General features: G+C 44.7%; 2 protein-coding genes across 3 annotated transcripts in view; one reads left to right on the forward strand and one right to left on the reverse strand.

The window, feature by feature from the left end:
- Positions 1-3,022: 3,022 nt before the first annotated feature.
- On the reverse strand, positions 3,023-4,343 carry LOC146206367 (enoyl-CoA hydratase domain-containing protein 3, mitochondrial). The gene has a single exon (XM_084591035.1). It carries the CDS (start codon positions 4,339-4,341, stop codon positions 3,265-3,267), a length of 1,077 nt encoding a protein of 358 aa, XP_084447161.1. The 5' UTR covers positions 4,342-4,343; the 3' UTR covers positions 3,023-3,264.
- Positions 4,344-4,544: 201 nt separating this feature from the next.
- The window catches only part of Rrp5 (Ribosomal RNA Processing 5), a 97,144-nt gene continuing 81,652 nt past the window's right edge, over positions 4,545-20,036 (forward strand). Inside the window, exons 1-6 of one of the 2 annotated variants that reach the window (XM_084591036.1) lie at positions 4,545-4,672; positions 8,768-8,874; positions 13,055-13,342; positions 14,197-14,364; positions 14,436-14,669; positions 17,618-17,683. In XM_084591036.1, coding sequence (XP_084447162.1) covers positions 8,788-8,874; positions 13,055-13,342; positions 14,197-14,364; positions 14,436-14,669; positions 17,618-17,683 — 843 coding nt within the window. In that variant the 5' untranslated portion in view covers positions 4,545-4,672; positions 8,768-8,787. Of the gene's footprint in view, positions 4,770-8,767; positions 8,875-13,054; positions 13,343-14,196; positions 14,365-14,435; positions 14,670-17,617; positions 17,684-20,036 lie in introns of both variants that reach the window. The other variant, XM_084591037.1, reaches the window with a different exon arrangement.

Genomic DNA, 20,036 nt, shown 5'->3' on the forward strand with positions numbered 1-20,036 from the left:
CGGCCTTATCGTGTTTCTCCAACCGAGCGCAAAGTTATTCAGGAAAATGTTGCTGACATGCTTGCACGCAACATCATACGCCCATCGTCTAGTTCCTGGTCATCGCCTGTTGTGCTAGTGCAAAAAAAAGACGGTTCGGTTCGTTTTTGTGTAGATTACCGTGCTCTAAACAGAATAACTCGTAAGGATGTGTATCCCCTCCCTCGAATTGACGACGCCCTCGATTGTTTGCAAGGTGCCCAATTTTTCTCCAGCCTTGACTTAAGATCAGGCTACTGGCAGATCCCCATGAATGAAGATGATAAAGAGAAGACCGCCTTTGCAACACCGGACGGTTTATACGAATTCAATGTAATGCCTTTTGGACTCTGCAACGCTCCTGCTACATTCGAGCGTATGATTGACACAGTTCTCCGCGGCCTCAAATGGAAAACATGTCTCTGTTACTTAGATGACATCGTCATTTTTTCTTCGTCATTTCCTGATCACCTTACTCGTCTCGATGAAGTTTTGACAGCACTTTCCAGCGCTGGCCTACAGCTAAACACGAAGAAATGCCGTTTTGCATCAAAATCCATTAAAGTTCTTGGCCATCTCGTAAGCAGCGAAGGAATTAAGCCTGACCCTGAAAAAATCGCTGCTGCGCTGCACTTTCCCCGTCCAACTCGGGTCAAAGATCTCCGCAGTTTCCTCGGCTTGGCATCATACTTCCGCAGATTCATCCGCAATTTCGCCTCTATTGCCTCACCTTTACATGCGCTTCTTCACAACGACACGCCTTTCATCTGGTCTCCTGCTTGCGAAGAAGCATTTGAAACTCTGAAGCGTGCTCTGACTTCGGGTCCCGTCCTCTGCCATTTTGATGATAAAGCACCGACAATTTTGCACACCGACGCCAGTAGCCATGGCATTGGCGCTGTCCTTCTGCAACGCCAAAACACCTCTACAGAAAATGTTGTTGCCTATGCGAGCCGAACTCTGACTTCTGCGGAACAAAACTACACTATTACCGAACAAGAATGTCTCGCCGTCGTCTGGGCTGTTCAGAAGTTTCGTCCTTACCTGTACGGCCGTCACTTCACAGTCGTCACTGACCACCACGCCCTATGCTGGTTATCCACTTTGAAAAATCTGTCCGGTCGTCTCGGGCGGTGGATCCTCCGCCTTCAAGAGTACGACTTTACTGTCACTTACAAATCGGGCAAGAAGCACAAGGACGCCGACGCTCTCTCTCGTTGCCCTATTGCTTTGCCGTCGCAACCCATGTCCTCGCATTCCTCTCCTGTCCCAACGGAGTCAAGCCATTTAAACCCTACAGTTATGCAGTCTTTGAGCGCCGCCTCTATTGCTCCCATGCCAGATATACACTGCAATCTTGCTCACCACCAGAGTGCTGACCCTTACTGTCAAAAGCTGATTGATAGTCTCAGCGGTGTTATTAGACCTCCAAATGCCCGTCTCCGTCGTCGGCTCAAAAATTTCAAGTTACAGGATGGCACATTATTTTGGCACAACTACAGCCCACTGGGCCACACATGGGTTCCCGTAATTCCTTCTTCCCTGCGTCCTCAAGTTCTACAAGCCTTTCACGACGACCCCACCGCAGGTCACCTTGGGTACCACAAAACCTACGACCGCATCAAACGTCGTTTCTTCTGGCCTGGCCTTTCAACCTCAGTATTAAAATACGTAGCGTCTTGCATCCCTTGTCAACGACGCAAGCGGTCTACGTCGCCTCCTGCCGGTCTCTTGCAACCTCTCCCATGTCCTTCCACACCTTTCGAAGTCGTCGGAATCGACTTGTATGGACCCCTGCCCTTGACTCCAGCTGGCAACCGCTGGGTCGTTACTGCCGTTGACCACCTCACCCGATACGCTGAAACCGCAGCACTTCCTTCCGGCTCCGCTTCCGAAATCGCCAACTTCTTCCTCCACACCATACTTCTTCGCCACGGCGCCCCTCGCCTCCTCCTTAGCGATCGTGGCAAGTCGTTCCTCTCCACCGTCCTCGCCGCAGTGCTTCATGCTTCAGGCACGGTGCATAAAACTACATCTCCTTACCACCCTCAGACCAATGGCCTCACGGAACGCTTTCATCGCACCCTCTCTGATATGCTATCCACCTACATTCACCCTCAGCACAACAACTGGGACTCTTTACTCCCCTTTGTAACCTTCGCCTACAACACTGCCGTTCAACGAACCACCACCTACTCTCCGTTTTTTCTTGTTTATGCCCGCCATCCTACCTTCTCCCTCGAAGCATCTTTCTTCACAGCTTCTACTCCTTCTGCCGCGCCTTCCCACGAACAGTTCGTGTCTCGTATCGCCCACTGCCGTGATCGTGCCCGCCTTCAAACTGAAGCCACTCAAGCTTCCAGGAAAAGCACGTATGATGCGACTCATCGCTCAGTGTCTTTCCGCCCTGGAGACGAAGTGCTACTCTGGACACCTACTCGCATCCCCGGCCTGTGTGAAAAGTTTCTGAGCCGTTTTATTGGCCCGTACACGGTTCTGGAACAAACTTCCCCTGTAAACTATCTCATCACACCTGCATCGCCTGTTCGCGATCGTCGGTGTCGCGGCACCGAGATTGTGCACGTGTCGCGCTTGAAACCCTTTAACCGCCGACCTTAAGATTTAATTTGCGACCAGGATGGTCGCTTTCGTTCGAGGGGGAATGTTGTAAGCACTGTGAGTGACCTTCATCTTCATCTCAGCGTAATCATCATCGGTCATCGGGTCGTGCGAAGAAGACGAAGTGTTGCTAAGCTGTGGCTAGTCGGTAGCTGCTGCTTCGGCCTACCTGAAGTAAAAAGGTGAATTTGCTGGTGCGTTCTTCTGCCTCACAATATGTTCATACATGGACATGCCATATTAAGTGAACACAGGTACTGCCACAGATGAGTTATTTTGACATAACAAAAAGGAACAGCTTGAAAGGATGTCTCATTCTATAACCCTGTGTTTGTGGTTGTCATATGACCCAATCTTTGCAAAAATAAACACTTAAAACAAAAAATGACCATAATTGTTTAATGTAGTTTTGCACAAAAGATTTCTGGCAAATTTATCAGCTACATTTCTTTTATGTTGGTTTGCTAGTAACATTCTTGTCATTCCTTGTCATTCCTTGTAATACTTTTCTCTGGATGACATTTACTTCAATATCCGGACTATATTTTCCTTGCAGTGTCACGATTTGCCGAATACAAATGATAGCAGAAATTAGATATTCAAGTACATGATTAATGAGCACAAGGACTAAATTTTTTGGTCTGTGTGCCCCCAGTGTGGTTTCCTCTTCTCAACAAAGGCATTGATACCTTCCTGAGAGTCACAGTACTGTAAGTTGTGCAGCATCACTTGTTCGCCCTCCGTGTATGCGTCCTCAATACCCATCTGAATCTGCCTGTAGTAAAACTTTTTGCCTAGGGCCAGAACGGATCTACTCTTGGCCACGATGGCAGACGTTACACGGTCAGTTTCTTCCTGAAGCTTTTCTTCGGGCACCACCTTGCTCACGAGGCCACTTATCAGTGCTTCCTGCGCGTTTATCGCGTTGCCAGTCATCAACATGTAGGCAGACGCCTTCTGAGGCACGCAACGGGCCACCGCGATGCCAGGCGTTGAGCAGAACAGACCGAACGCAGCACCGGGAAGCGAGAAGGACGACCTCTCCGTGGCTATCACGATGTCGCAGGTGGCGACGAGCTGACAACCTGCGGCCGCAGCTAGACCGTTCACCTGCGCAATGACAGGAACAGATAGCCGCCGTATAGAGGTCATCACACGGGTGCAAAGGCTGAAGATCTCCTGAATTTTGGCAGTACCACCAGAATCAATCTTCAGCTCCTTCAGGTCATGTCCTGAACTGAAAACAGGACCGCTGCTGCAGAGAACAACGCAGCGAACAGAATGTTCGGCATCAGCCTCCTTGAAATGGACGTCCAGCTCTCGAAGCATATCCAACGACAACACGTTCCGCTTTTTCGGATTGTTCAGAGTAACCGTCCGAACACCACCCGCATCGTGCACAGAGACGATATCCGCAGACCAAAGCAGTGCTGTCGAATGAAGCTGCTTTGTCAGGCTAGTACGCGTTATGTGACGTTTCCTTGAAAGCAAGCCTAAACATAAGCGCAGTGCTTCATGACTAGTTTTTGTAATAGGGCAAGAAAACGGCAGCATATTTTTGAGTAAGCTACGAACAACTTTTGCACTGTCTAAGGGCCGGGAGCTAGGACATGAAACTAAACCAAACCAACCAAACTTCGACTGGCAGTCTGGCAGCGGCGAACAACACGATAAAACTGCGCGAAGCGAAACATGCGAAACCATCCATCCCATCAAGTTTTGGATAACGCAAACTTGGCTTGTTTACTATCTTTTGTTTTCGCAAATAAATGTAGTTAGTAAAGTTTATTATTACAAAAAATTGTTTATTTTTTTTAGTATTCAAAAATAATTTTGAAAGCAAAAATTTGAACGACGCCTTATAGTTCAAATTGATTGTTTGTCTGGCAACCTTATTTACATGTAACTTTTTTTTTGTGTGTGTGTGTGTCGGAATTGCTTGATTGTTTTGCAGTTTCCACCGTTTCCACGTGCAGCGTCTAGCGTGCGCCTATTGCTGTTCGGAGCCGGCATCTTCCAACGGTTTTTCTATAAGGTAGTCTTCATTGCCTCTCTTGCGATGTACTATGCTGTTGTTTGTGTTAGCTATAGCTGAGGATCCTTTCCGGCTATGTTTTTTGGGATACTGCAAGGTGAGCAGTACGGTGTCTGTAATGTCTCGGTGAGGAAAGCGTTGCCCCGATTCTCGATTGTCGTTAAAAAAAAAAAAAAAATGCTATCGTTTGCATAACCCTTAGACTACCGTTCACGTCTTTTAAAAAATAAACACAGCGCGGAAAAACAGGACACAAGGAGAAGACACACACAAGACGGGACGGGCGCTGACTACCAACTTTATTCATTGATAATTGGTAAAGATTGATAAGCAAAACGTGTTACGAAAAGTGTTCACTCTGACTTTGCAGTAGAGGATTGTACCCACGTGGTCCATTGTGGCAGCTATAAAAAGGGCTTCGGCTGTATACATACAATCAGTCAGCGCCCGTCCCGTCTTGTGTCTTCTCCCTGTGTCCCGTTTCTTCGCGCTGTATTTATTTTTTTAAAGTTATGAACCAACTAGCTCAGACCAAGATCATAGTTCACGTCTTTCGAGTCTATAGTAAGAAGCTTATTGCGTATTTTTTTTCTTATATGCTGTTCGTGCTGATATCTTGGAAAGTCAGTTTTCGTTAGAAGTTGATGCTTGCTTATTGGACACATATTTATGCCATTGAGTTTCTCCTCATTTGTGATTGCAATCGTTTTTATACGTATACTTATTTTTGCTCGGCCTGCAGAGGCGTTCACTAATGTAGAAAGGTTTGAAGAGCCGTGCATCTTTGATTAGCTTTATTTCGCCATTGTCGATTCTTTTTCAGTGCCACTGAACTCACTCATTAGGTGCCACAAAAATGCTCATAGTGCATAGCAACTTTTTGCAGCTGTTCATGCCATGGCAGTTATGTCAAGGGGCGTTTCTGTGCTTGGTAGCCAACGAGAGAGAAAAAGCTAGGAGGAAGGCATAGGGTGCGGGAAACCACAACGAAGAGCTAAAAATTTCACTACTTTCCGGAGGTAGAGGGGATTTACTTTTACGTGCTACATCCTGTGTTGTCTTCATAACAGGTTTGAAGGGATTGTTTATGACATCATGAGAACCATTTTATACCATTGGCAGCAGGGTACAGCTCGGTACAGCAGAGTAAAGCTCATTGTCTTCCTCTGCTCCCTTCACCTAGAATCATCTGGTGAGCTGCAACATTGGCGTTCATGATGTGTGTACGTTAAACAGCACCAGGAGCCACATAATTTGGAGCCCTGCACATGACATCTCTCAGCCCATATGTAGCTTTGGGACGTTGAACCGCACATACCATGTGCATGAAGTCATGCCAGCATTCCATCTGCATGCTAAATCCAGACTTCTGACAGGTTGTGCTGCAAATGCAGGGCAATAGCATACTTGCCTGGCTGGGATGCTGAGGGGCATACATCCTACTTTGCTTTTTTGTACTGTTAGAAGCAGCTGCTTTGGTAGGATCATAGCATGGCTTTAAGCAGTTGATGTAGATAGTCTATGGCCATGGCAGCAAACGTCAATGAAGTGCATTCTAAGTTCAACTACGTAGTTTAGAAAAGTGCCAGAAAAAAAAAGGTAAACAGTGGGCGGAGACGAATAGACAAGGACAGGTGCTGGACTTGCCCTTGTAGCTCGTACAGCAGTTAAGCTTCTCAAAACTAGGCAGTTTGGATAACACGTTTTCCCGGATAATATGTTTTCTCCCCTCATTTAAAAAACAATAACATGTCAACGAGGTTTTACTGTACTTAGTTTGTCCGGCTTTGTGATGGTGGAAGAAATAAAAGGCTTCAGGTCATTGGAGGTGCACAAATTATGTCATGAACGGATTAGTCAGAAGCCTGTCAGCAATGCTGCTAAAAGGCGAAAAAGGTGCTTCTGCTCAAAACATGTGAGCTGAAGGAACTGCCCTAGTGTCTTTTTATGGGACTGTTACAGGGTAACAACCATTCCATGTTGCAGCAAGTTAAAAATCAACCTAGTTACTGGCAGCAGTGGCAGCATTTTGGCTATGGCGAAGTGCACAAACTCATACACCGAGATTTTGGAGCACTTAGGACAACGCTACGTGGTTGCTTAACAACATGCTCGTACCTGCTTTGCCTACTATATGATGTGAGATCTATTTATTATGAGGGGAAACTAATAAACATCTCCGTTTGCATTTGCTCACTAGTGAAAAATTGTTCTGTATGCGACCACTTCAGTTGATGTGCATTTTGTAAAAGTGGTGCAACAAAGAAACTTTTGTTTTCAGGTATAAACTGTTCACAAAGGCTCAGTGACCACAGACTCAAAATGTGGGTCTTGTGCAAGGCAGATGGCATGAGTGCTCGCAGCTCAAAACAAATAAAAGGTGTGTTAGTTTCGCGTGTGTTCTTGAAGTGCTTGTAAAGATTGCTCCGCTCCCAGCTCCTCAAATCCCAAGGCTGCTGACAACGTTCAGATCACCGTGTTTCGGATCTCGGAGGTCGGCAAAATCGCTGGACAGTTCAAAATCACGTGGCAGATCGTTTCTGCCAATGCTCCTCAGATGGAGCAAGTTGTCGAGATCGCTCGTGAAGCGCGCTCGCCACAGCCAAGCGGCCGAGCCCGCAACACTCCACAGCGGGCTTCCGCCAGCAGCCCACTGCCCTGAGTGTTGTCATAATAGTCGTTCCCGGCAGATTACTTCCTTGCTGGCCCTGTACATGTACATGGTAGGCTTCGCCTTAGCTCCTGTACGCCACTCCTCCGTCTCCGCCTTCGCACTTCTCAAACTTTCGCACAAGTAGCGCTCGAGTGATCCTCGGCAGCACCAGTGATAGACGTTGGCGGATCGCCAAAACGGCGAAATCGTCAGCATAAACAAGGGCTGGAATGCAAAAACCGACACCATGCCCGACACTTCAGCAGTCGTGCAACACACATGGTTGCTGTTACTATGGTAACGATGCTGCCAAAAAGGCGGCAGAGGTTGGGTTGGACAGGACACCATGGTGGACAGCTTCCGATACGTCAGCAGAAAGCTAATTTTCTCATAGGTTCCGCCCAAGTCGGGTGCTGGGCGAGTGAAATTGGCGAGGGGCTCCCTCTCACACCAGCTCAGACGCATTTTTTTTTGTATTTAGAATTTTATAAACAGAATAACTCGTTTCTGTGCACCGATTTATGTAATTCTTTTTGAACTGACATCGGCACAATCCAAAGAACCTAGATATTGGCTGGAATTAGCGGCCTGACAAACGTCACTGTGCCTCTTTAAGCTTCTTGGTACGATCGCACTGACCTACGACGATCCTCGAAATGCAAGAACAGCTGGTGTTTGTTGGCTTCATCTTTTGCTCAGGGCTCTCGCTTCTGATGAAGCAGCCAAAAACAGTTTACAAAACATAGCCATTTTGAAGTGGCGGCTGGATGCAAACTAACTTGACACGAGCTTGTATAGATGGAGGCTACAGTTGATGGTTCATCAGCATAGCTGGCTGATATCTCAGGGCTCCCAGATGTGACGTCAGGGCAAGCCATGTATAGTGAAAGGCCTAAAGGTTGGCTCTAAAAATTTGTTTTCATTTCCTGCACCTTTTCAATTCCCTGCTGAGATTCCGTTTTCATTACTATAGCATGAGGTCAGAGATGACAGCTATCACTGGATTGATCTTTTTCTTTTTTTGTGTGTGTCACGGTGTCATAAATGGTAGGTGCTCATGGAAGGGAAGAGAAGGCAAACCAAAGAAGCCTGAAAGGTGTGCACCTGAGCAAGCAGTAATGAAATTATTTATGCAAGAAAAGCGTGCGTATGCGAATTGTGGCTAACAGCGAGACTAGATGCATTCTAGGGAAGCGTGCTGATAGTTGGGGGCGCATGCATGGTGAGTGATCACAGCCTCAAACAAAAAAATTCACGTCAGACAAAGAAATTACTTGTAAATAGCACACGCCCAGATGAACCTGCAAATTTAAAATATACACAGGTGGGTACATGTCATCTGAAAGGCTTAGCTGAGAGGATAAACTGCTGTGAATTGTCTGCTTCTTTTCTCAACGTGACATGTGTAATCTCTGTGCTTTGGTGGTATTTTTTCTGTGCAGAAATGAGCCACTGAGAAACCATGGAAGAAATCTTGCCTCGTGGGGAAGTGCGGAGGGGACCGTCATCTGTGAAGAAGCCAAATCTTGAGAAGGATGACCTTTTCAAGGTGAACAAAACATCACATGCAGTGTTGACTAACATGCAAGCTGAATGTTTTAGTAGAAGTTGGCTGGTGTCCTATTATCTTTGAAAAGGACTAACATAGCCATGTCATTTCCTGGATGACAATGGTCTTAAATGCACAAACAGTTGCAGCGTTGAAGAATGAAGCTTTAGCTTCATTCATATATGTTATAGCTCCTGCTATATTGTAAAGTGAAGCTATACAGTGCCATTACACCCCGCCGGGGTGGCGCAGTGGTTACGGCGCTCGACTACTGTTCCCAAGGATGTGGGATCGAATCCCGGCCTCGGCGGTTGCTTTTCGATTGAGGTGAAAAGCAAGGCGCCCATGTGCTGTACGATGACAGTGCACGTTAAAGAATCCCAGGTGGTCGAAATTTCCAGAGTCCTCCACTACGGCGTCTCTCATAGCCTAAGTCGCTTTGGGACGTTAAAAACTCACAAAAAGAAAAAAAACAGTGCCATTACACTGACTGAATTCTTTAACACTACTGCTTGGTTTGAATTGTTTTGCTCACTGCAGAGCCACCTCAAATTTAAACAAACAAATTTAAAAGAGCTTAAATAAAAGATTTGGTATTCGCTTAAAAGACTGCCTAATAGCTTTATCTTATTACAGTTCATCCTGGACATATCAAATTCTTGCTTGTATCGAACTCTCAGAATATGCTCTTGAAAATCCCATACAAAAGTATAACAGCATTATTAGCATTTATCTAACTCCCGTTCATCAGAACAACCAGTATATCGAACTGCGTGTGTACCCCTCTTTTTACGCTTGGAGCTGGGTCCGCTGCACGACTTTGGGCCCGTGCTGGCTGTTCTTTAGCTGTGTGGCGAGGTGGAAGTTGAGTTTACTCGAAAGTGACTTTCGATATGGCGTGCTTGTTTTCAACACAACACTTCTGTCATGCGGGGAGCCTGCCTGGCTGACCGAAGGTGTGCAGCAGCTTTCATGTGGCCTGCTGTGCTGCTGAAGGTTTTGCAGGGGTCAACTTTATCGTAATTTTGATTGAGATATCATTGCGTTTGTAGTGTACCAGTAACAGAATTAGATCTCTTATGATTAGCTTAGGTTTTACCAAAACAGTCCGCTGCGGCTTTGGTGCGCACCCCAACTCCAATTCCACTTGTTCCGTGCAGCATAAGACGTGAGCTCTGACATTCTAATCTGTCCCTGCGTGATATTTGTTGCTGACGCCCGCTGAGCAGCACATGAAGGGGCTTCCGTCCCCTTCAACGCCTGGCATGATGTGGCGTTCTGGTGCGCATGCATGCCTCGCGGGTCATTGCACCCGCAGCGAACGGTGTGCTGACAGTGGGCACGTTCAATTTTCAGTACCAGCTCCCGGTCCACTTGCTGACTGGAGTCCGGTGTCTGATTTTCCTCGGGCAGACCAGAACCTCTGCCCACAAGTAAGCTCCGAGGAAAGTAGCACCGTGCCAGTGGCCATATTGAGTTAGACTCCGTACGCATTCTGAGTACTTTCCATGTTCCTGCAGACGATATTGTATGTTAAACAATGACACAAGCTCTGTAGCTGATCTGTAAGCAGCTGTAAGGCATTTCAATTTTGTATCTTCACTTTCTTGTCTTGAATTTCACTACGCATGAAAGCGTTCAGAGCCCTGAGCGTAGATAGTTTGTTCATGCTGTCCTGAAGTTCTTCACCTGTATTGCGACCTTTTCAGCATGCAGGCTTAAAAGCGTCGCAAGCGAACTGCTGTGTGCTGGAGCAGGTAACGCTTGTATATGTTTTTGCAAATGCTTTCATCTGCCTTCAAGTGCAGTGAACCAGGCCTTTTATTTGAAGAACTTCGTGAGCAGCAAACAGCAAGAAAACCATTCCAAATTGAGTTCTGTAAAACTCTTCTCATTCAGGCATGTCACGCTCCGTTTGCAAAAAGCCCTGATTAATTTGCTTTTCTGTTATGTCTATAATTTTACACGCACGCCAAAAGATAAACGTGCACACAGTGTGACGGTGAAAAAACTGCGTTGTGGTGACCGGTTGTTGGTATCGTTAAAGGCAAACAATAGAGGGAGCTTGCAAAGTCATGTGACCATAACGCTACTTCCTGTCAGAACGGAAGCCGTGACCTGTCGGCAGGTAGTCAGGACTAGAAAATCGAATGTACCCAGTATGCCAGCGGGAGTATGTCATGGCAGGAAGGACACAGCTGGAATAGGTGCACCATATCCACGCTTCGGGGCTACAGAAAAGCTCATCTGTCGGAATTTATATATATCAAATTATTGATATATCGAACTATTTCACGATTCCCCACAAGTTTGGTATATCTGGGGTCGATTGTGGCAGGGTTATATAAATATTTTGTGTACTAAAAATTTCTTTCAAATACCCTTCAGATTATATTTATTTCAATGGGCCTGAAACAACACACACGTACAAAACCTTACATGTATGTGAGCATTATATTCAAAAGTAAAGTTAAAGGCATCATATCACATTTTGTTTATTCTGAAACACTTTATATTGGTTTATTTTATAGTTCGCATTTAATTTCTTTTATGACGAATGGGCCTACGTGACCTAAGATTAGCGTGCCTGACTTGGGATTCAAAATCCGTGAAGGTTTGGCAATCCCATCCATCTCGAAGGGGCCTCCCGAGTTGGCAGCTCTTTCCAACTCGGTCATGTCATGTGGTCTCATGATGTCACGCAATCTGCCGAATCGTGTCACCTGTAGACTGCCGCCTGCCAGAGGCGTGCGCTTGGTTTTTCAATTGTCGCTGACCCCGGATTTCTGGAGGATGGGTCCTTTAATGCTGTTGTGTTAAAAATTGGAGGACAATCAGACATCTAATGTGGCAACTCTGTAAAAGCAGCTGGATGTACCCTCGGTAATTACTGTGATGCTTTTACCTTAAGCTGAGGCATCATACATGTAACAGAATTTTTGAAGCGAAAGCTTGACTAGGCCATGTAAAGCTAAGGCCACTGTGTGGAGCTGGAGCTACTACTGCGCATGTGTCGAGCAACAGGTGCGTCCCACATGATGTCAAAGTTGCGCCGCCAACTGCAGCTGCGTGTGATGTCCGAGTTGAACCGCTGCCGCTCCTGACTCTGCAGCCTCGCTGCGTGCGCATGCGCTGTAGCTACAGATGCGATGTGCATGACGTCAGAGTTGCGCCGCTGCTAATTCCACAGGCTTGCCACAGTTGCCAGCAGTGCTGGTTCGTCAATCGTCAATGCAATACCGAAAACCTTTGCATCTGGGGCAAACACTGTACTATAAACAAGCTGCAGCAATAAAGAGCTTTACTACTTGTAACCGTGCATACAAGCTTTCGCGACGCACTAGGTTTAACCGGACATGAACCACAGCAATTTTTCTGTGGTCTGAAGGAAGTGGGTGAATGGATGACAGTGGGGTTTGGGCAGCCCACTAGGGGTGAGAGGGGATGAGTAGCTCAAGTGCAAGTTTGGATTAGTTGATGTGGAATGAGCGTGTATGGATATGCTTGGCATTACAGTGTAGTCATTTGAATTAGGTTCGCTTTCTGGATCTGGCTTGCTGAAAAAAAAAATGCCTAAATGTGCACATGGGAGTGGCAGTTATATTTGAGTTGTGTGCTTTGTGACAAATGGTTGAAAGCAAACAGTTAGAATTGGCCAACAGTTACTGAAAATTAGGATAGTGTTGGGAATTTTTGTGCCTAATGTGAGGTCTGCAATAAATTATTTTTGTTTTCATGTGTGCAGAGAGCAGGAGAGCTAGAAATTCAATGTTCACATGTTGTGTACCAAATGAGCTTCAGTGGTGAATGTCATTACTTTCTTTGTGATTTATGTGCATGATCACGCATCCTAGCTTGAGCTCTGTTTGCTAAACGTGCAGTTTGGTAGGTCATTCAATATCTATTGTCTTAAGGAGGTAGCGTTGATTAAATTTCTGAACTGGTACACACTTCATGTGTATTGATGTTTCAATTTGGCCCCGAAATGTATATAGTTCTTTCCGCTACTTTAACTTTGCTGTCCAATGGTAAGACATCTTTATATATTTCCGGGTGCTTTCTTGATAGCAGTAATTGTGGGCCTGTCTCATTTAATTGCTTTACCTCATATTTCCTCTATCTCTTATTAGCTAAAGAAACATTGGTAGCGCCATTGTCAAATGCGATAAACTGCTTGCAGGCACGCGACAGCGACCTGCCAAAGAAGCGCAGCAGGAAGCGACCAAAGAACTCGCAGGAACTTGAGTCTGAAGAGAGTATTGGCTCCTCTGTGGTTGTGGAGCCATTGACGATTCGGCTGCTGGCAGAAGGCTTGGTGCTGCTGGGCCGTGTGCAGCAAGTACAAGAGTTCGGCTTACGTGTGTCGCTCCCAGGGGCCATCACAGGTCGTGTGTCACTGACCAACATATCACAACCGTACAGCCTCCTGTTGCACCAGTTCTCCCAGGGAGTTCAGGAGGAAACCACGGTGAGACCTTGTCCTTTTTGGCAATAGACGGTCGGGCAGAGATGCAGACACTGTGACGGGCTTCTTTGGCACCAGCTGGTGATGTTTGATTGGGAAGTTGAGAATACTTTCAATGTTGCAAAGTGTAGTGCTAGCTGTGAGTTCCAGCTGCACACCTGTTTCAGTAAGTGTAGTACTGCAGTCAAGACTGACTCGCCCCAAAAACAGTAGTCAAAACAGTAAAACTGCTGTCCTGTGATGCTGAAAATTATTCTCCTGTTCAGGCATCCTGTATTGTCTTTCAGCTGGGGAGACTACGGTCTTGATCCTGGTGCTATAAAAGCAACCTGATTTAGTATAAAAATCAAACTTCAAGGAGGTGAAATTTGGCTCATGAAACTTTTAATTGCAACTCCATGTGACAAGAGCTTTCCATGAAAAGTGAAGCAGGTGCCTTGTTTGGGCCTTGTTTTCAATGGCAGAGATACTGTGAATAGGTGCAGTGCAGGTTGGTTGCCTGTCTCTTGGTGTTGAATGTCAGTAAGAGTGAACCTGGACAGATGGATAATTTATTAGTGATTTGATATTCATGACACAGAACAACATGCATCATTTACTGCTTTTCTGAAATGTGCATTTTCGATTGAGCAATTATAGCTTTTTCTGCTGAGCAGGAGATAGAGGTTCAGGATGGTGACATTTTGATGGGAGGGAAATACAAAAATGCCCGTGGATTTCAGTGTACTGTTTTAACTATGGTCAAGTGATCCAGAATGTAAAGCATGCTGCTGTGGTGGGGGTTGGGGGGATATATGCTCCTTATATTTGTGTGTACATACAAAATGCATGCTTATGTATTTTTTTAATCCCAACAGGAGATACTCCCCTTGCCAAGATTATTTCAAGAAGGCCAGACTATAGTGTGCAAAGTGATCTCTGCTGCTCCAGTGGAATGGGGATCTTCTAAAGTGTCTGTTAATCTTTCCTTGGACCCGTCTGCTGTAAATGCCTCCATGACACAGTCTACACTACAGAAAGGAATGGTATGCAGGACTTTCATGGAGTTGCTTTTGAAGCATTTCCAGTAACTACAGTGGTTTCTATTTTGCTCCAGGTTCTTCAGGCAGCAGTGGCAAGCATAGAAGACCATGGCTACACCATGGATTGTGGAGTAGAAGGTGTTAGTGCCTTCTTATCCCGAGCTGAAGCAGCTGCATTTATCAAAAAATGCAATGCGGGTCATGCTCTTGCTGTCGGCCAGCTTATCCAGTGTGCCGTTTTAACTGACACGGGGGGTGGACGTGCTGTACAACTGACTGCCCGGCCTTCATCCATCAATGCACCTGTGGTATGTAGGTTATATTGCAGCGTGCATCTGTCATTTTTGTTGGCTGTGGCTTTGGCCATCACTAAACATTCTTTTAATTTAGCAGTGTGTTGTTACCTCTAAACTTTGACACGGTCTGCCTGCCACTGTCGACTCACCTCGCGTCGCCAGCGCTCTGCTGTTCCCACTACTCGCTACCGATACATGAGAGTTATCGGCACTGGAATCTCACGAGCAACTGCATGAGAGCTGCATGAGAGCAATGGGTGCACACTGCTCGCCCATGTCTTTATTCTTTTCTTTTCCCTGTTATGTTTCACTGCTTTTAGGCATGATTTATTGTAATGCTACATTCCAAAAGTGAAAGCATCGAAAACTGTCGCGTTTGCCATGTAGATGCACTGTCAGCACTGAAACACCGCTCACAGCATCATCTGTGATCACCTGTAGCGATCCTAGGGGATCCTCTCATATCGTTTCGTGTTTTTTCATCATGAAACTTGTGCAATTCTCCTATAGTTCTTGCAGTTCAGAACTAGCTAAAAGATAGTTGGCGTTGCAAGTTTGTTATGTCAAGGCCAACCACCACAACATGTTTGTTACATGGAGTTTTCAAATACACACACCTCAGTGGGGGTGGCATTTGGAAATTGAAAAACCTCATGATATTGAGAAATTCTCCACATGGAGGTTTAACTGTCTGAAAATCGCAGACGCTTCTGCTCCCTGCAATTCGTGGTTAAAAGTTGTGGCATTCTTAAACACCACATACAGTAGAACCCTGCTGTAGTAACTCGGATATAGTAAAAACTCTGATATAGTAAAGTCAAACTGAAGTCCCAGTTCATCTTCCATAGACAACTGTATATTTTTCCCCCTTTATACTAAACACGTTTTTGGTAAAAATTTGTTATAGTAAAGTGGTCCTGGCCGCGGCGACGACTCCCACGATATGATATAGCCACCTGCGCACTACCTAGAATCTCGAGGCAAAGATTTTTTTGTATTTGAAAACGGAGCAATAATGCCGAGTGGTCGTTTAGGTGGCTTTACCACTAGACTTAGCAGCAGTCAGGAGAAGCCTACTTTACAGAGGCCTTGGAGCCGTGAGGGAAAGCGCGCAGCGCGTAGGAAAAAAATAAATAAAGCTGTCTACAAACATAGCAAGGAGGCGGCGTGGTCTGTTCAGAAAGTAAAGGAGAGTAAAAGTGCAGCAAGAAATAGGGAAGGGGAAGAAATGGGTGAGCATTCACTGCAATGTGCAGTACAAAGCATGAGGCAGCGGAGGCAGAAAGTGGAAGTGCAGCGAATGCGGTCTTACAGCACTTGAGTGCCACGTGAATTTATCATTTATTTTCTTTTAAAAGACGGAAACAGCAAAAAGGGACACCATGTTCATGCAAGGCTTTGGTTTTCACATGAAATTGAACTTGGTTGCATTCTTAATCACGTTGTCCTCATGCTTAAGAGGTACTTTCACAAGATATAAAGAAATTCTGTAATGGAAAAACGGCACAAAGAGATGATAAAAGCAAGCTAAAAGGTATTTCAGTTCATTTTTTCAGACGTGTTCAGTAGGTGCCTATTTAACTACCGGACAGCATCTTCAGGACCATGTCATCACCGACCACTGATATAGTAAAGACCCTGATATAGTAAATATTTTTAATGGTCCCAGTGACTTTGCTATGAAGGGGTTCTACTGTATTGACATGCATGATCACCAGTACATAGCAAAAGCACGCATCTGAGGGTGGTCGGTCTGAACAATATTATCTAGTCAGTTTTTAAGTTCCCCTTTTTTGTATGTATTGGTGGTGTCTCCATTCCTCTGCCTGTTGCCAAGGGGTGGATTCATTGCATACGTTGGCAGCTGACTGCATTTCATGCCTGGATGTGGGCTACTCACAGACACCTGCCTTTCTATTGTTACAGACTTAGTAAATCACCTCATATCGCTTGCTTGAAGCCCTGGCTGCATCCTGTAACGTACAGAACATATTTCTTTTGTTTTCATGTGCCACTGCATCCTTTGGAAGAGCAGTGCATATCCTTCTGTTCACTTAATTGCACAGAAAATGCTGCTGAACTGCAATATTTTCTGCAAACATTCTGTTCCATACAGTTTCCACCAAAATTGTGCCGCCGAGGTTACTGGTACGTCATGAAAATGGCCATTTGGGGATGAATCGCTGCATTGTCCTATAGAATGCAAAACCCAGCTGAATAATAGAGCTCTTGACTCCAGATTCGTGCATTTTGCACAGATTTCTTTCTTTTTTTTTTTTTCACATTTATTTTTTACTGAAGGTTTTAAGAGCAACTGTAAAGGTGAATCCTGGTAGTAGGGTTGATGATTTTTAAATTTATCGCAGTCACAGTGAAAATCTGAACTTGCTTGCTTTAGTAGGTGAAAGACTGGCCAAAATGCATCCACACTATCAATCAGTGACCCTGTCACTCAAGCATCTTGTGCACTGCAATTGACAAGCGAACTCCTGTTCATCTCTAATGACTAAAAACAACAGGTTCGTTGGATGTGAGCATGCAAATGGGAAACTTGGAAAATATAGCACACTGCAATGCTGCAAGCTGCACTGCTGTTGCCTTTAATAAACAACCAAAAAACCCATTGAGTTGAAAAAATTGCTGATTGTGGAGTGGATCATCAGAGATGTGGAGGTTCCAGGCTCAATTATATGGTGCTGAGGTGCAGCTTGACTTCTGTTCCTGCACTGTGTTTTCCTTTTTTCATGGTTCTACGTACATTTTTACCTCCATGCATTTCAGGCACTGCTCTTTGTCTGTGGTTTGGTGAATGACTTGTACATTACAATTGAAGTATGACAAAGTGGTGAAGTTAGAGAAATCACTGCTGTTTGCTTTTTATGTGCTTTCTCATTCTTACTTGTCTTGGCCAGTTTTCAAGAGCTGCATTACACCTGATTGTGCCTGCCCTTTTTACCTAGGAGCTCGAGGACTTCAGTTTGGACCATGTTCTTCCTGGTTTCCGGGCAGAGCTTACAGTAATGGAGGTAATGCATTTGCAGTTACTTTCCTTTGTACGTGCTAAATGTGATGAAGCTCTCTTGGACAAATTGGGGGCAGTCAAAGTATGCGGCCACAACTGAATGAAAAACCTTGATCAGGATCTGTGGTTTTTGACTTTACCTTTAAAGAATGCGATTTGCAATTCTTATCACAAAGTTTATTATATAAATAAGGTTAATTCTTTTTTATTCCGTTATGTAAAATTTCTTGCATTGGAGAGGGCACACCCTCTCATCCTACTGCAAACAGCCCATGGTTACTATGATGGGAATGAGCCACTGTGCCAAGTTCTTTCAGCTTTAGAAGAGGTTCACTGCATCTGCATGCCAATGTTTGTGGGTTTGTGTCTGTTTGTAGGCAGTGGGGTGGAGATGCAGAGGAGGTGAGCGGCACACTGTCGAAATATGTTTTTTTACAGAACAGTTGATGGAAGAATCATCTGCAGAATGCCTTTTTTTTAATGCATCGTGGCTACTTGCAATGCCTCACAACAATGCATGTATTTGACCATAGTCACAGTATTCAGCATAATACAGTACACTCCCGTTAAGGTCAACATGGTTAAGATAATTTCTTAGTGGTTCATACCAGAAAGATACAGCGCAAAAAGACACAAGATGAAAGGAAAAAGATGGACTGACGTGCGTTGTCTTCTTCCTTTCGTCTTGTGTCTTTTTGCGCTGTACCTTTCCAGTATGAACCAATACCAACTTGCCCAATTGTCAATCCTTCTTCAATAAATTCTTAGACAAGAGAGAGTTTTAGTATAGCATGCACACACTTAAGTACCTAAACGTTTTGCAGGATGTTAGGCTAGCTGTAATATTTGCAATTTTAGTTAAGCATATGCTAATAAAGATGCAACAATAACATCATTCTTGTGGCACCGCCTGGCTTTGAAACGAAAGCTTCACTATGCCATGTATTAGCCAAGGCCAACCTGGCAAGCTGCTTGGCCTTCAATGAGCCAGAGGTCACAGTGTGGCTGTACAGCTTAACCATGGTACCAGCTATGGCGTATCACCAGTTGACCTTTGAAGGCAGATAAAGCAAGCATCTTGTGTTCCCTCTTTTAGTTGATGGCATCCTCGACTCGGTAGTCTCGGCAATTTAATCGCTGCAAAGCCATGTCTGCCCGATTATCTTTTTTAGGCCTAGGAGCGGCAGAGTCATTATTCCAATTAAATAATAATAATAAATTTATCTCCCATGAGACAAAGCAAAACCTCTATACACCATATATGGCTAATGAGCAGACTGGGAAACAGTAATAATGATGAATTCATTGTGAATAGAGGGGTTCTGATTGAAGCGCACCACCGCAATTGGAAACACTATTTTAATGTATGCAAGTAGCACTCATGCTGAACTCTAGAAAAAGTGTACATAGTGCAAACACATGTTAAGGCTCGATAAAGCAATGTTCAGGGCATGCACACTATGATGCACGCTATTTTTCATTGAACGCTATACGAAGAAGATTGCCTAAAATAAACAGCATCTCTCATAGACTGGGTCACTTGGAAACATTAAACCTCATAAACAAAACCAAATATAAGATGAGCGTGAGACTGTTGATTAGTATTCTGCAGGACTCAACCTAAAAAAAAAAAAAAGAAAAAAAAGAAAAAAAAAAGCATTTAGGATTAACTTTTCTCAGTGTCCTTTGACTTACTTGAACTCTTATAGTGACCGCGAACCGTAGCCACTCTGCAATGCGCCACTAATGCGCTGTTCGCGTGGCACAGTCAAGGAAGGGAAGAAAAAACTAAATATAAGATGTTTCTGTGCAAAAAGTGCACATGCCAAGATAGCTTCCATGCACCACTGCAGAGAACATAACCTTAAGGGGGGACGCGACCTTTGAAAACCGAAAAATCGCGAAACAGTCGATTTTTGGAAGATTATATATTCCGGTAGTATGCCTTATAAACTACCATTCCTGTAATTATCAATGCCCAACTCGGCGTAGAAATATATTAACCTATTCAAACCAATTTGATATGCTTCTGTAACTTGAGAACTAGCATGCACAATTTTATGAAAGTTGGTGGTTTTTCATTTGTTAATGTCATGAGCCTGTCCTGAAAATTTCATCATGATAACTTGAGAAACAAAAAAGTTATTGTTCTTTCAACCTTTGAGAGCCGTTTTCTCAGAATCATTTTTTTGCAGGGTGTGGCTGCTAGGGAAAGTCATATCTCAAGAACCGCTTATTGGATTTTCATGAGGTTTTTTTTTGTTACATACCTAAGTAAATTTCTGAGGGCAAGACAATTCGTTTTTTTCGAAATACTTCATGTGTAATTAGGGGCAGTCAATTAAAATATCGTTAAG

Source organism: Amblyomma maculatum, chromosome 1 (genome assembly GCF_055883805.1).
Source record: "Amblyomma maculatum isolate TAMU_Amacu chromosome 1, ASM5588380v1, whole genome shotgun sequence".
Taxonomy (NCBI): Eukaryota; Metazoa; Arthropoda; class Arachnida; order Ixodida; family Ixodidae; genus Amblyomma; species Amblyomma maculatum.

Bases quoted from the DNA above. Each gene is read 5' to 3' on its own strand.
- LOC146206367 (XM_084591035.1), bottom strand. From the start codon at position 4,341: ATGGTTTCGCATGTTTCGCTTCGCGCAGTTTTATCGTGTTGTTCGCCG.